We start from the raw sequence: 16,349 nt of genomic DNA, 5'->3' as shown, positions 1-16,349 counted from the left end.
GGGCGCGCGCGCCCCTGGAATCAGGCGCGCGCGCGCTGTGCGCAGATGTGTCGCAGATTTTGTAAAGTCACTGAACACCCGGGAAAATCCAGCAACACGAGGAAACGGTTCCAGATAAATGCGCCCGAAACTGCGAGGAAAACAAGAAGCAGGCGAGAGCGGACGGAAACGAGCCGTTTAACGGGAAAACAGCCGTTACTCTGGCCGTTAGAAAGCCCAACGGCTGGCGTGCGCAGATGATGGAGCTGTCTGCGATCGGAGAGCAAGTGTTTGCTGTGGAATCAATCGTCAAGAAGAGAGTTCGGAAGGTAGGAATCACGGCGGAAGGTGTCAGTCCGGCAGCAGGATTTGTTTTTTGGGGACAGTTTTTGGGAGCAGAGGATGTGAATGTTAGATCAAAGCTTTACACATTAAAGGGGGCGGGGTCGAAGCTTTCGTATCACGTGCGCGGTGTTGTCATTGTGTTGGCTGGAGGAGGACACACAACACTGTTAATGTTGTTTGGTTACAGGGTGATATTAGAGTCACGTGTTGTTGACAGACGCAGATGCGTAGCTACAAGTTATTGGGACCCCGGGGCCAGACCCCCCCCCCCCTTTATACTTTCACAAGATTTGATAAATAGATTAATAGATTTCTAATTTAGAAAAATAATTTAATTGTGGTTTTGTTTTTCAGTTTCACTGGTCTGCAAATAAGTTTTTTCCTTCCATTTGTCTCATTCTTTAACATTCTTGTCTTATGGCATCGCAGAGCTCTAATGGAGTTAAAGCACAGAGGTTAATAATGAGTACAAGAGTCTGCACTCCCAATGCTGCCTACTAAACGCGAATGGACAACAACATGACACCTCGTAACCGGGCAAAATATTGATGAAGTGCCCGGATGTTAATGCATTTTCAATGCGGGTACGCGACTGAACACACTCAGAAAAACGCTCGCAAAATACGCGTTAAAATGCCATCCTGACCGAGATATCAAGCCAGAAAAATTAATTTACATTAAATTATGTAAGGAAAGTATTAAACTTACTCTGACACCCACACATTCCCAAATATTAGTGTTGAAAGTTACACGGATCTGATCTGTTTTAGCTGCTGAGCTGAGATGTCCTGCTGCTGTGTTCAGCGCTGCACGACTCATCAAACCATGACAATAAATAAATAAATTTTATATATATATATATATATATATATATATATATATATAATTTTATTTTAATTTTTTTTTTACATAATTATCCTTTATTGACTGAGTTTCAATCATGAAGTCAGTGGTGTGGGTGCACATCTCTGTGTGACTGTAAGTGGCACAGCGCGGGTCATAATCTGTGAGCAGCGGCTCAGTTATTTAAGGTGCAAAATAAAATAAAAAAAACTGTCGGCCTTGTCGAACAATTTTAATCACTAACGACAAGTATTTTAACTAGACATTGGTCTAGCAGGGGAAAATGTCAGATATAAGTGAGGAGTTAATGGTCCGTGTTGTCGGACGACACAGGCACAGCAGGCAACGTACACCTGTTTATTAACCAAATGTCATGGACATAGTGACAAGAATAACCAAAACCACTTACTTATAGAAGGAAATGTTGTTTCCCTTCTTCCTTCGTTTGTGGCTTTGCTAACATGTGCACTTTTCTAGCATATTCCACCTGTTTCTAGACTAATTGAGCATCTACGTGTGCTGCTCACTGAGTTTTCCAGATCCAAAATGGTGACCACGCCTCCTTGCCGGGACACGGCTCAGTGTGACTGCAGACTCTAGCTATTATCTGTGAGTTAAAGTGAGACTTGAACTTCCTGTCTCCTTCTGGTGTTAAAATTGCACACAGTTTGAGATTTGTAAATATTCATGAACTGGAGCCATACCATATCGGAATTCTGCTACTGCGCAAGACTCTTGGAAGTGCACGAAGCGAAAGTGCTGTTAAAATTTCCAACTTTTTTTTTTATGTAGCCTATATCAGAAAAAAAAAAAGAATTAAAGTGTAACCTAAAAATCATTCAATCTAAAACGCAGCACAAATAATCAAGTTTACATCCTTAGATCAGAAGTATGCAGCGCCCTTCCAGAAATAGTGGCCATATTCTGGAGTGGAAAGAAATGCGTTTGTCCCTGTTGGCACACTGCAGATCAGTAATTCTAGTTATTAGCCTGGTGAACCTCGCTCTCTGTGTGCTCTTGATGTTTCACTTTGGGCACGGGGCGTGTCTAAACACTTGGATCAATTACGTGAAATATTTATAGCTGATCTCTGTGAAAAATATTGGATTGTACAAACATAAAAAAAAAAGAAAAAAAAAAAAAAGATGATTAAATTTGGTTGTAAACAAGATAGAGATCTCAAATTTTGCCCCCATCCTCAATCTGGTGACTGGGATGAAACCTGTCAGTATGACTGTTCGTCACAACAGATGATGAACAAGTGACATTTTTAAAATGCGGATCCCAATCTGCTATATTGCGTTCACATTGACATTGAATTCTGTGCCCAGAATTCAATTTTTTTTTGTCAGATGGGATCTTTAAATGGACAGCTCTCGTACACCTCAGTCTGAATTGAGTGTTCCCACAGCATTCACACTGAAAAGAGATCCAAAATCAGATGTTGGACCACTTATGCAAGTGACTTCAATCTGATTTGACAAAACAAAATCAGGTTTGGAGCGTTCAAGCTTGCATGATCAGGAAATGAGATTCAGGCAACTTCAGGTGGGGTGGTAATGTGGACGCAACCTCGCAGTGAGGTAACTTGATGCAGAGTTTAAGTGTTGTTCTGTCCTGGTTTAAGTGTGAGCGTTCTGAGTGTGGTGACCGACACTGCTCTTAAACTTTTTGTCCTCACAGGGAAACGTGGAGTATCTGCTGAAGTGGAAAGGATGGCCTCCAAAGTGAGTATGTCACTTTAATCAGAACGATGGGAGGAAAAATAAACGTGTCCACATAAATCAGGGGTCACGTCTCTGATCCTCTGATGTTTTCTGCTGTAACTCCAGCTGATTAGTCAAGTCTGGCATTTCCTGGCTCTTGATTGGCTGAGCACACCTGATTTAGTTATCAGTGGGCGGAGCAGAAGAACCTCCACAAGCAGAGTCGGTGACCCCTGGTGGAAAGACAAGGATGTTAAAATGTAAAATATTAAATGTTTACAGTTAGAATCATTGTCGGACTGAATGAAATATTTTTTGAAGTAATTAGTGGAAAAACAAGTTTTTTTATTTATTAATTTTTTTTTTTTTTTGCAGGTACAGCACGTGGGAACCCGAGGAGCACATTCTGGACCAGCGCTTAGTGCAGGCTTACGAGGAGAAGTACGTTTAAAAAGTCATGATTAATATTCACATGAATACAGGCACAAACCAGAAGGGATCTCGGTAAAGCATCGCCTGAGGTCAGAGCCTCATAGCCCCCTTTCAAGTTACATCGCAAACTAAATTTCAACCCTGAGTCTACTCTCCTACCAAAATGCAGGTTTGTCCACCACATACCGATCATCATCGGGACATGGACCTCAGTGCACATACGGATAGACAATCCTGGGATACATATGAATGATTTTTCTCCTGAAGATCACTTTTGGAGACATGAATCAAAATGTCCAAAAATGAAGGAAACTATTCCTAAATCCATCCTTTCCTAATCCATTTGGGACATATAATCCCTCTATGGTGTCCTGGGTCTTCCCAGGGCCTCCTCAGAGTTGAACATGTCTGGAAGACCTCCCCAGAGAGACGACTATTTTGCACTATCGCAATACTCGTATGATTTGATACAGGCGCCGCGATACGATTATCACAATACGCGATATATCATGTAACCGTGAATCCACATGTAAATAACTAAGCAGCGGTAGGGATTGAATTTCTTTAATATTTATGTATATGCATACAGAAGAGTGTTCACATTGGTTCTGTTTGCTTGCTCCCGGTTTTCACAGAGAGCAGAGGGACAGAGTTCTGGGTCACAGGAGGAGAGGACCCAAAGCCAAAAAAGTCATACAGGTAAAGTTTGTCTTCTGTTTTCTTTATGACCCCTGATGACCACAGAGATGGAGCGTGCACTGCAGTTGCACGTTGCCGCTGTCCTTACAGGATGACGGAATTGCAGACCTCTTCTCCGTCTGCTAACGCGTCATAATTTTACATGCACATAGGAAATGGAACGTGCTTCCAAACATGACCCCCGTCTCTTAAAGGACACTGTGCTTTGTCTTTTTGACCTCCGTTTAGGACGCGGTCTACACCATGGATCTGCGGAGCGCACACAAAGCTCCAGAAACTCCTCGTCTGCGTCTCTCCTTGACTCGCTCGCCGGTTCCAGACGCTGACCATCAGCCCTACAGTCGTACCTGCGGGCAGCAAACGCATCGCACAGCCCGGCCCAGCAGGTCGCCGTTCGAGTACCTTGACTCAAACCCCCCGACTCCGACACGAGAGGGCTGGGAAGGCCATGGGGAGGAAGAGGAGGTGGACGGGTGTGAAGATAAGGCGGACATGAGCGGCGGTGTTCTAAACGGTAAGTGTGTCAGTCGATCAGGCAGGAAACGCTCGTCACTGTTGTATGGCTGGGGGTGTCTGGCTGCCTTTTGTTTCTGTCTTTTGTTTTTCCTTCCAGGTGGCTTGCGTTTAGGACTGAGTGGCTGTGTGGCTGAGTTATCAGGACCTCACCCTGATCACCTGAAGCTTGCTATGTGCAGCTCGTCAGGACTCACAGCTGTGGTGCATTTACATGGATTGGGGCATGGTTGCATTTAAGTCTGGAGTACACAGTGTGTATTTGCCAGAGACTCGACCTTGTGACCAGACGGGTGAGATCGTCGTCTTGAGAGCCATCTCATCATCATGGATGCAAAGACCGTCCAGGTTTGATGCCATGGTCTGTGAAAGAGGAGGGGGTGAGGTCTCACGCTCGTCAGCACACTTCCTGAGGTACTTTAGGTTTTGTGACTAACATTAGTACAGTCAGTAAATGTGGTGTCCCTCACACCTTATTATATTGAGCTGTTATGTTAGTCGTTTATTCAGCTTCCACTGCAGTGAAGAATGTGAACTGGGTGTTCCATGCCTGCAGGGTGGGAAGCTGATTAGTGATTAAGCCAGGAAGTGTTTGCTGTTTATGTACACCTTTGAGTGGTCTCTCTGTGTGTGGAGTGTGGACTCACATGGTTTCTTCTTTCACAGACTCGGTTTGTCGCGGCCACCTGGGGGGTGTCGGCGGGGTCCTTGGGTCCGAACTGTTTCTGGCTCCGGACCGTTAGTGCTGCTGGGAGCACACCGGCATTCCACCACGCCAGACCGCGCACTTATTTGTTTGTATTTTGCACATCACTGTTATGTTATTAAATTCAGTTATCCTTTGTACCGTGCTCTACTTATTTTATACTGGGTCCTTCAAACGCTGGTCGGTTCTCCGTCCTGCATCCAACACATAACAGTCGCCATCACAACCCGGATCACAAAACGAACAGGAATTCTCCTGTTAAACAGCAGTTATCCACAAAAAAAAAAAAAAAAAATCTAATCCGCCAGTGAACTCTCAACTATGATCCCCCCCCTTAAAAAAGTGCCCTTATTTATGTGGATCAAAAGTCATGAGAATATCTGTAAACACTGAGTTGTTTTTATGGTGACGTCCTCAATACTAGAACAAAGTAGACTGGCACTCGGTGTGTTAGTCTGCCGAGGCCCAGCAGCTCTCGGTCTCTTTACATGGTATCGCACCTTCACCAAAACACAAATAACAATGAAACCAAATGTGAGATGCAGTTTAATAATTTCTAAATCGATGCTGGAGTTCCACCTTGAGAAAAGGGATTAAACTATATATACGAGGTCTGTGAGAAAACTATCCGACCTTTTTATTTTTTTCAAAAACTATATGGATTTGAATCATGTGCGCTTGCATCAGACAAGCTTGAACCTTCGTGCGCATGCGTGAGTTTTTTTCACGCCTGTCGGTTGCGTCATTCGCCTGTGGGCAGGCTTTGAGTGAGCACTGGTCCACCCCCCTCGTCGGATTTTTATTGTTTAGGAATGGCGAAGCGACTGCCGCTTTGTTCCATGAAAATTTTTTCAGAAACTCTGCCAGACAGCCAGATGGAAACCATTTGGAAGATTCAGATGGCTTTCGGTGAAGATTCTATCGGTATCACACGGATTAAGGACCATTAAAACTGGATTAAAAATGGCCCACGGCAGCGGAGGGCGCACCGCGCCCCGAGTGGCCATCGACAGGCTGGAACAAGCAGATCACTAACAAATTTAAGGCTCTGTTGATGCAGGATGTCGTGTGACTAGCAGAGAAGTTTCAGAAGAGGTCGGGATCAGCACTTTATCGGCACATTCCACTGTTAGAGATTTTGTAATGAAAGACATGCGGACGGATTCGCGCGTCGGGACACAGCCGGGTGATTCTTTAACTACGGGCACTATTGGCCTTGTAAATGTAATTTCCACCACACCATTGCCTTACAATATATAGCGCCTTGGGGCAACTGTTTGTTGTGATTTGGCGCTATATACATGTGCTCTGATGTCACTGTTTATCTCCATAGAAACTACCCAAACAATCTTTCATACAAACTGTTTAAAGGGACATTACAGTGTTGTGGTGGAAATTACGGCAATAGTGTGGGACAACTACATTTTGTTTAAAAAAATCACAACAGTTGTATGACATTGAATACCCCAATTATGTTTTGTATTATTATTTTACTGATATTTTATTCAGAGATATTTTAAAACATTAGAAAAAATGTTTTTTTACCATTCATTTTTATCATTGAAGATCAAAAGTCTGGGTGTGGGACAAGCACAAAACAGCAATATTTGCATATAATGATACTGAAAAAAGGTGAAAAAGTCATCATAGACTACTAGAACAAATTTCTTAACACACTTTCATTGTAAAGATAACCATAAAAGTGTGAAATTTCCCCTTTTTTTTCTGTTTTTCATACAATATGATCAAAGGACATAATAAGTGCCCATAGTCTAAGAATCACCCAGCCGCTCATGCCGCTGGACAAACAACACCTCCGTGTTGGAAATCATTCGTAAGATTCAGACGGCTTTCGATGGCTTTTAAGTCGAGTGAGTATCTGAGAAATTGTTTAACAGCTGGGCATGTTCCAACTTGTCCTGTGAGACTTCCAACACGGAGGTGTTGTTTGTCTAGCGGCATGAGCGGCTGCGTCCCGACGCGCGAATCCATCCGTATGTCTTTCATTACAAAATCTCCTTAACAGTGGAATGTGCCAATAAAGTGCTGATCCCGACCTCTATGAAACTTCTCTGCTAGTCACACGACATCCTGCATCAACAGAGCCTTAAATTTGTTAGTGATCTGCTTGTTCCAGCCTGTCGATGGCCGCTCGGGGCGCGGTGCGCCCTCCACTGCCGTGGGCCGTTTTAATCCAGTTTTAATGGTCCTTAATCCGTGTGATACCGATAGAATCTTCACCGAAAGCCATCTGAATCTTCCAAATGGTTCCATCCGGCTGTCTGGCAGAGTTTCTGAAAACATTTTCATGGAACAAAGCGGCAGTCACTTCGCCATTCCTAAACAATAAAAATCCGACGAGGGGGGTGGACCAGTGCTCACTCAAAGCCTGCCCACAGGCGAATGACGCAACCGACAGGCATGAAAAAAACTCACCCAATGCGCACCAAGGTTCAAGCTTGTCTGATGCAAGCGCACATGATTCAAATCCATATAGTTGTTGAAAAAAATAAAAAGGTCCGATACTTTTCTAACAGACCTGTCACAATTTCTCAGAAAGTCACACAACTGAAAAGCAACCGAAAGCCGTCTGAATCTTCCGAATTGTGGAAGAGGTGGGCATGTCACAACATGTCCTGTGAGACTTCAACACGGTGGCGCTTTTGTTCCGCCATCAGCTTCGTGCTGAAGCCATCGGCATGAATTTCGCTGCAACTCTTTTCATGGCCAAATCTTCTGTCACAGTGGAATGTGCCAAAAAAGTGCTGATGTCCACCTCTTCCGCAATTTCTTGGATAGTCACACGACGGTCCTGCATCACCACAGCGTTCACTTTGGAAATGATCTGGTCGTTTCAGCATGTTGATGGCCGCCCGGAGCGTGGCTCGCTCTCCACCGTTGTGCGGACGTCTTTAAACTGGTTGTACTGCTCCTTAATCTGTGTGATACCCATAGCATCTTCACCGAAAGCCGTCTGAATCTTCCAAATGGTTTCCACCTGGCTGTCGGCCAGTTTCTGGCAAAATTTGATGCAGTCGCGCTGCTCCAGTTGTTCCGCCATTTCCTTGCAAAGAAAAAACGACGAGAGACTCCACCCATCCTCACACAAAGGCTGCTTACAAGCAAATGATGCAATTGACAGGTGTGAAAAAATTCACGCATGCGCACGAAGGTTCAAGGTTGGCTCATGTAAGCACACGTGATTCAAATCCATCAGGTTTTTGAAAAAAATAAAAAGGGCCGATACTTCTCTAACAGACCTCGTATGTGTGTGTATATATATATATATATATATATATTCCACATTTTTCCAGTTTTATAAAGTAAAATATCAAATAAATTCAACTTATGTTTTTTATTTTAAGATTTATGACATTAAAACTGTTATCCTGCTTAAAATCACATCTTCGAGTTTGCTTTATTTTAGCTATAATTGTGCTGTTTCTGTAGAGGTCTAGGACTTGCAGGTGCAGTGAAAAATTATTCCACAGTGACTAAAAATGTGACTGGAGCAAAAACTAACTAATTCAGTAATCCAGAATCTGTTTGGGGTTTAGCAGGTTAAGCTATCCTACTAACAAACACCTAAAGTACTTAGTGGTAGTAACTAGATGCGCGCTCACCCCAGTGCATACATCGATCAAGACCTAAAACAGTGCATCTACTAATATAAGCACCAGGGTTGGGTAGGATTACTTTGAAGGAATACATGTGGATTACATGTATGTACAAACATTTGGATTACTTGTAATCTGATTACTTTTGGATTACATTTCAAAGTAATCCTACCCAACCTTGATAAGCACCAAGGTCGTCATCACGTCCCACAGCAGCTGGTACCCAAGGTTCTTGAAATGGAGCAATATTTCCACCTGGTGGACATTTATGATTGATGCAGGTACAATATAATTGCATTAAGAGTTCTTGTCTTTAATAAATAAGACAAATGAGGAAAAATTACATTTTTATGAGGATCTGACCCAAAATTCAGTGGGTTCTCTTGTCATTTGGGCTCATCTTTTCAACCAAATTGTGTGAAAGTTGTTTGTGTAAACATGATGCATCTTCATTCATTTGCCTATCCCAGCAGTCAGAGTGCATCTTGAACTTTGGATTTTTTTTTTTCCATTGCTCTTGTTCTGCCACAGCACCTGGACCCTGTCCTAATCCAGACTAGGCCCAATATTTTCCAGTGAGTTTCATAAAAATAAATAGTGCTTTATAAATGCACAAACATGAAAGAATTCTTTACAAATTCTCCACCTCCCAAGTTTTTACTTGGATTTACCCAGAAATGGTTGATGAAGTCTTCCACACCAGGTGCAGTGACTCAGAACCTCCTTGTCAGGTGATGGGTTCAGGATTTCCGTATTCCTTCATATCGGAAGGGATATTTTGAGCATCAACTGATCCACCTGTCTGTTTTGTTCCTGTGAACACATGAATCCTGTCCTCAGAGATTAACTCAGTAACAGGACACACACGGTAGACGTGATGCAATCGCTGTCCCACTGCAACTACCCCCCCCCCCCCCCCCCCCCCCAAAATCCAGCTTTCCCTAAATATTCATTTCTCCTGGTTGTGTACCTTCGTCTTTCAGGACAGAGGACAGCGGACGAGTGGAGCACTGTTGTTGGACCAGATGATGTCACTGCGTTGGTGAGGTCTGACATCTGGCGACCCGAGACTGGAGCCGGGGACGTGACAGTCACAGACGTCACCATCAACTCCCTCACGGTGACTTTCCGAGAGTCACAAGTGGCCAAAGGCTTCTTCAGAGACTGGGGCCTGGAGGTCTGAGACCCGGAGGTCACTGTGGGGGGTTTGGGGGAGGTGGGGACTCAGAACCTTCCAGCCTGGTCAGCGATATGTCTACATGCACAGGGTCACTGACAAACCCAACTCTGCACTGATTAATTATGTTTTTTGCCATTATGCAGCTCACAAATTAATAACATAACATCCAGAATTACAATAATCAGAATTTTAATTTAGAGAGACAGAAAAAAGTTTGCACTAAGATTAAAAGACTCACATAAGTACCACGGCATTTTAGGGCCACATAGAATTTTTTTTTTTTTTTTTTTTTTTTTTTTAGACTTTGAGAATAAAGTCGTAATATTAGGAGAATAAAGTCGTAATTTTAAGACTTCGAGAATAAAGTCGTAATATTACGAGAATAAATTCGTAATTTTACGAGAATAAAGTCATTACGAGAATAAAGTCATAATATAATATTTCAACTTTTTCTTGTAATATTACAACTTTTTTCTCGTAAAATTACGACTTTATTTTATATTAATAAAGTCGTAATATTACGAGAAAAAAGTCGTAAAATTACGACTTCATTCTTGAAGTCCAAAAAAAAAAAAAAAAGAAATTCAATGTGGCCCTAAAACTCTGTCGTACATAAGAGCCTGACAGATTTTGCAGGGTTTTTAAAAACATATTTTCCAGTAGGGGACTTAATCTGTAGCTTCTGTGCAACAGTGTCTCCTAGTGGCAGGACTTGGTAAATTGGTAGATGTTTGCTCAGAGCACCAAGGACAAGATCGCCATTAAATAAAACTCCAAAACTTTCCAAAGACAAACAAACTGAACGATAATTTCCAGATATTAAAAGAGATACTTCTCGACTGCGTAAGCGTACAATAGCGCCCTCACCCAGTGGCGCAGTAAAGCGGTTTACTTCCCTGTGCATGTAAACAGGTTTAGTGTTTTCTCTCCCACACAAGCGGTGCGTTTGTCTTACTTGGGAGCTTTGAAGTTATTACTGGAGAATTGCGTCACTTGCAGCCACCATGCTAGTTTTCTGCTAGCATAAACATGGCTGCCTCATTAAGAACTTCATAACCTGGTCCTGACCTTCGCAGATGGACTTTAATAGACATTTTCTTCAACTTATTCCTACCTTGTTCAAGGCCAACCCAGTGTAACGTAACCGTTCAGTATTGGACTCAACGGGTTTTGTACATACAGACCACAGTGAGGTGGGCGTAGCTGTTCCATCCCACCCGAACTCTAAGTGTCATGCCTGTAAAAGCTGTAAACATGGGCTATTACTGCTGTGCACCACGTGGCTTAGCATCGTAAGCGTTTCTTCCGATAGCCTACGTGAACCGCCCGCATGGCTTATTTCTCCTCACACGGTTACATCAACGCAAAGATGTTCAGTCCTCGCTCTCAGAAAAGTCTAGTTGAGATGATATTTGATTATTGAATGTATATGGAATTGCACTATATTTATGGATTTGGTCCAAGTGAGGGACTTCCGTAGAGTTTGACCATCAGTGATACCTGATGATGTACTGTCCAAAGATGACTTTTTATCCCTGTTGAAAAAAATTGTCAGCATCACAAAAGGTTTTAGGGTTTAGTGATTAACAGCAAGAAGGTCCCATGTTCATTTCCGTCCTGGTCCTTTTCTTGCCGTGTTCATGCAGGTTCCTCCCACCTCCAAAGACGTGCAGTTTCGGTGAAGTGGTGACTCTAAATGGGCCGTAGGTGTGAATGTTTGTCTATGTTGGCCCTGCAATAGACTGGTGATGTGTCCTCTCACCCAGTGACCCCTAGGATAGGCTGCAGCCACTTGGCACCCTTAGCTGGAATAAGCCGGTTTAGAAAATGGACAGACAGACAAACAAAGGTTTTAGTGGTGAAAATGCCCCAAGTTTCAGAAACGTGTTTTTGAGTTCATCTGCAAGCTAAATGATTGTCCCTCGTTAGGCAAGAGGTTCATATGCAGAGTCGTCCAGCAGTCTGGAGCTACATCTCAAAAATTACTGAAGGCACTTTATGTGTAATGTTGGTACTGAATCCTGGTCTGTTGTGCATCGTTTAAAAATAGTCCATGGATCAAGCAGGTTTTTGGTACCACTTAAGGTGAGGAAACAACACTTAGAATCCAGCCTCGGCCTACACAAAAATGTCTGACAGCCATCCCAGGGTGGTAGTTACAGCCAGGTAGGGGTCAATGAAGAATTATACAGAGGTCAAAATTTAAAAATGCTCCAATCATATTGAGAAATATATCACATTATTTGTCTGATCATAGCAATTCCAAAAAGGTATAGTTTGATTGAATTCTATGGAGGCAAAAACAGCAAAAAATGGTGACAAAGGTCAGTTTCAGTCTGTACAGGGGTTAAAAGTTAAAGTTGCTCCGGTTTTGGTAAGAAGTGATGCAAATTATTGGTTGACTTAATAGGGTTTGAACAAGGAATAGTTTGCACCATCTGTCACGCTTGGTTATCATGTTCCAGGGTAACATATGTCACATGTAGTAGAATCCAATGGATGTCGACCTTTGGAGACCAAACATTCAGCACGGTCACAACTATTCCACTAGTACTTCTTTTATTTCAGCCAATAATCTGCATCGTTTTTAGTGAAATTGGAGCAACTTTAGCTTTTGACCCCTGTACAAACTGAAACTGGCCTTTGTCACCATTCTCGTTTTTACCCCATAACTCCAGAACATTCAGTTATAGATACTCCAAACTAACCTTTTTTGAATTGTTATGATCAAATGATGGTATATTTTTCAACATGATTGGAGGATTTGTACATTTTGATCTCTGTGTAACCCTTCTTTGACCCCTACCTGGCTGTCAAGGTTGGGTAGTATTACTTTGAAAGAATACATGTGGATTACACGTATGTATGTACATACATTTGGAGTACTTGTAATCTGATTACTTTGGATTACATTTCAAATAATCCTACCCAACCTTGCTGGCTGTAGCTGCCACCCTGGGATGACTGTCATACATTTTTGAGTAGGCCGTGGTACACTGAGGCTGGATTGTATCATTTAGTCCCCTTAAGTGGTACGGATTAGGTCAAAATTGTTGGACTCATGGACTAAAATTCAGATAGATGCCACTCAGTCAGTGAAGTGAAAAATTTAATTTTACATCCATGAAACTGCCAAGTATCCTAGCAGCTACTTGGTAGACTTCCTTCATGTTGGATGTGATGAGGACAACTTGTGGTTTTGCGTTTGGCTTTATTTTTTTTTTTTGCCATTTTATTGTTTTCATAAAAAATTAGTTTTGCAAAGTTTTATTATCAGCAACTTCAAAACCCACATTGAAGGATTAATTTGCATCCTTGAACATGACTTCTGAAACTCCTTCAGTGAGCAAAGCAAGTAATGTCACCTCAATACTTCCCAAACAGCTGTAGTGACTTTTGGTTTTGTCGCCTCATGAGTTCTACGGCTGCGCGTGCAGCGTGGTGACAGATTGGTAGCTGCATGAAAACGTCATGGAGGATGAGTCAACAAAGTAAAAATTGATGTAAAACAAGAACACACGGCGTGAAACGTGAGTTTCCACGGAGACGTCCGACGGAAACAACAGATTCCGACTCGCAGTACAAACACGGGTCCCGTCTGTCGCTGTGAGCCTGCTGACTTGACCGCTGCACTGGATGTTGTTTATCTTGCACAGAGGGTTGTGGGTCAGCATCTGTGACCCTTAAACAGTCTCAATGCAGTTGTGAAGCTGCATGGAGCGGAAGTGCCTGTTTCATAATTTAGCTTTGACTGTAGAGTTTGTGTCTTCTAAAAAATTAACTTAGATTTTTTTTGTATGCATTTAAAAAAAAGTCTTATGTGGACGCTGGATTTGTCAAGAGGATAACGTTGCCATGGCACCATTACTGCAGTCTCTTTTTGTCTGAACACTACTTGAAGTACAAGGAAACAGGTGAGATGAAGGGAGGATTTATTTTTTTACGCTGACGTGAATGTAAAGTTATTTATTCTTCAGAGGCTTGTGGCGGTTGTAATGAAATATTGTGTTAAAGTGTCGAGATGATGCCATACCTCTGTGACACCAGTTTAAATGTGGTCACTTGTGTTGCTTTCATCTCCCACCAAACAAAGAAGGTCGCTTGCTGTGATGTAGTGAAGCTGCTCCATCCATCGTCATTGTGTATATGAGATATTTGTACGGAAAAATAAATGTGGCTCATATTTAAGCTCATTTTGGTCCCTTGTTCATAGACTAAGATTATTCTGGTGTTCCCAACATGTTGGCATTAACATTTTAAAGAAAAGGAAGAGGAAGAAGAGCCTTTGTCATTGTACATAACATCCTAATTACGTACAGTTAGACACAATCCAACCACTAGGAGCAGCGGACAGCAACAACACATTTAGCACAGAATGACAAAGCACACATTTGCCAAGCCTCAAAACACCTCATTGTGAAGTGTTACATTTTTCCCACCATTTTTTTTCTTCTTGCAGATCTACATCAGAACATAAAACATGGCTTTTATTGGAAGTTAGATGCAACCTTTTAACTAGGTTTCATGAAAGACGATCAGTTGAGATAAATTTAGTTTTTATCCAGACTGATACCGGAGTTAAGAAGTGTACTTTTGTTTTTTAATAAGGGTGATGTGCAGAGGAGTTGGAACTGTAGAGGCAGTATAAAGTTGATGATCAAGAGCACTACAGATGCAGTGTTTGCTCTGAGTGCATATGGTGAAGTACAGGGAAGGCTAGAAGGCATTACACTGTGCATTTGGGTTTCAGTGGCGCACCATGCATTCATATCCCCAACTAGTGAAACACAGCATCATGTGATGCAGCATCACAAATAGACATCAAATCAATTTTATTTATATAGCGCCAAATCACAACAAACAGCTGCCCCAAGGCGCTTTATATTGTAAGGCAAGGCCATACAATAATTACAGAAAAACCCCAACGGTCAAAACGACCCCCTGTGAGCAAGCACTTGGCGACAGTGGGAAGGAAAAACTCCCTTTTAACAGGAAGAAACCTCCAGCAGAACCAGGCTCAGGGAGGGGCAGTCTTCTGTTGGGACTGGTTGGGGCTGAGGGGAGAGAATCAGGAAAAAGACATGCTGTGGAGGGGAGCAGAGATCAATCACTAATGATTAAACATCACACATCTTCTAATCACTATCATGACCAAACGCTATAAGAACTGCATGGCTCCTTTAGGAGATGGGTAGCACGTGCATGGATTAGGTGGATGAGTAAGAGAGTGTGCAGTGCACAGGAAAAGAGAAAACCTTTCCAACTACAGTCATGCAAGTCATTATACAAAATAACAGCCATATATATTCATATAACCACCAATCAAACAAAAAACACAAACACGAAGAATTAAACAGATTCTGACAAAGCTGCTAGACATTCACACCAGCAGCAATAATATGTAAAAATCAATTAAATTTACCAAAGCTGCTTATTTCAAGACAAGATCAGCCTCCGTCTTTACAAAGTTCCATAAGGTTGTTCAGTCCACAGCTGCCCAGTAAATGCAGTGATAAATTTGATTGTTTCACCTGTCAGCCACTGTCCATTGAAAAAGGGCTGTTAAAAATTTGCCCCCCCCCCCAAAAAAACAAGCATAACTCTAAAATCTAAATGCCACAAAAGAGTCTAAATGAAAATCTCAATGCATTAGAACATGATCTTAAAGTTAGCCTCATTTCAGTTAACAGTTTTGTTCAGGAAGAGTACGGGAGAGTAGGAATTAAATTTCACTGCTATAGGTAAATGTAAATAAACAAGTTGAGTCTAGCCTGGAAATGTGGAGATATGCTCTGGAGAGCAGAGGGATGAAAGTCAGTAGGCACAAGACTGAGTACATGTGTGTAAATAAGAGGGAGCCCAGTGGAATAGTGCGGTTACAAGGAGCAGAGGTGGTGAAAATAGATGAGTTTAAATACTTGGGGTCAACTGTGGAGAGAAGGGGAATAAAAAGTCAGTATCAAAGCAAGACTGAGTAGCTGTGTGAATGAGGTGCTGAAGGGTTTCAATACTTTGAGTCAGTTCAATGTAATGAGAGTGTCAGAAAGGCGAAGAAGAGTGCACACAGGGTGGAAACTGGCAAGAGTAATGTAATCGTAGCTACGTCAAAATGACTTGGAGCTAACTGCGCTGACAAAACGACACAGCAGAGATGTGATCTTCATTCAGACTGACGAGGATAAATGGGAGCAATCAGGCAACAGGAGGGGGGGTCAAAGAGGGAGTTTACAGATGCAGCAAGGTGACAGAAGATGCAGAGGTCAGGCTGAGGTGATCTGCTGTGGCGCATCTTAAAGGGATTAGCTGAATGAAGATTGAAAATATAACCG

General features: G+C 42.4%; 1 protein-coding gene across 1 annotated transcript; it reads left to right on the top strand.

Moving 5' to 3' along the window:
• cbx7b (chromobox homolog 7b) lies at nucleotides 1-10,222 on the top strand. The gene is made up of 6 exons (XM_034193736.1): nucleotides 1-308; nucleotides 2,851-2,894; nucleotides 3,249-3,314; nucleotides 3,941-4,004; nucleotides 4,233-4,518; nucleotides 9,824-10,222. The coding sequence occupies exons 1-6, from the start codon at nucleotides 237-239 to the stop codon at nucleotides 10,021-10,023; spliced, it is 732 nt and encodes a 243-aa protein (XP_034049627.1). The 5' UTR covers nucleotides 1-236; the 3' UTR covers nucleotides 10,024-10,222.
• Nucleotides 10,223-16,349: the final 6,127 nt, after the last annotated feature.

This window comes from Thalassophryne amazonica, chromosome 18 (genome assembly GCF_902500255.1).
Source record: "Thalassophryne amazonica chromosome 18, fThaAma1.1, whole genome shotgun sequence".
Lineage (NCBI taxonomy): Eukaryota > Metazoa > Chordata > Actinopteri > Batrachoidiformes > Batrachoididae > Thalassophryne > Thalassophryne amazonica.
The sequence above is the reverse complement of the archived record's forward strand: the minus strand, read 5'-3'. Positions and strand labels throughout refer to the sequence as shown.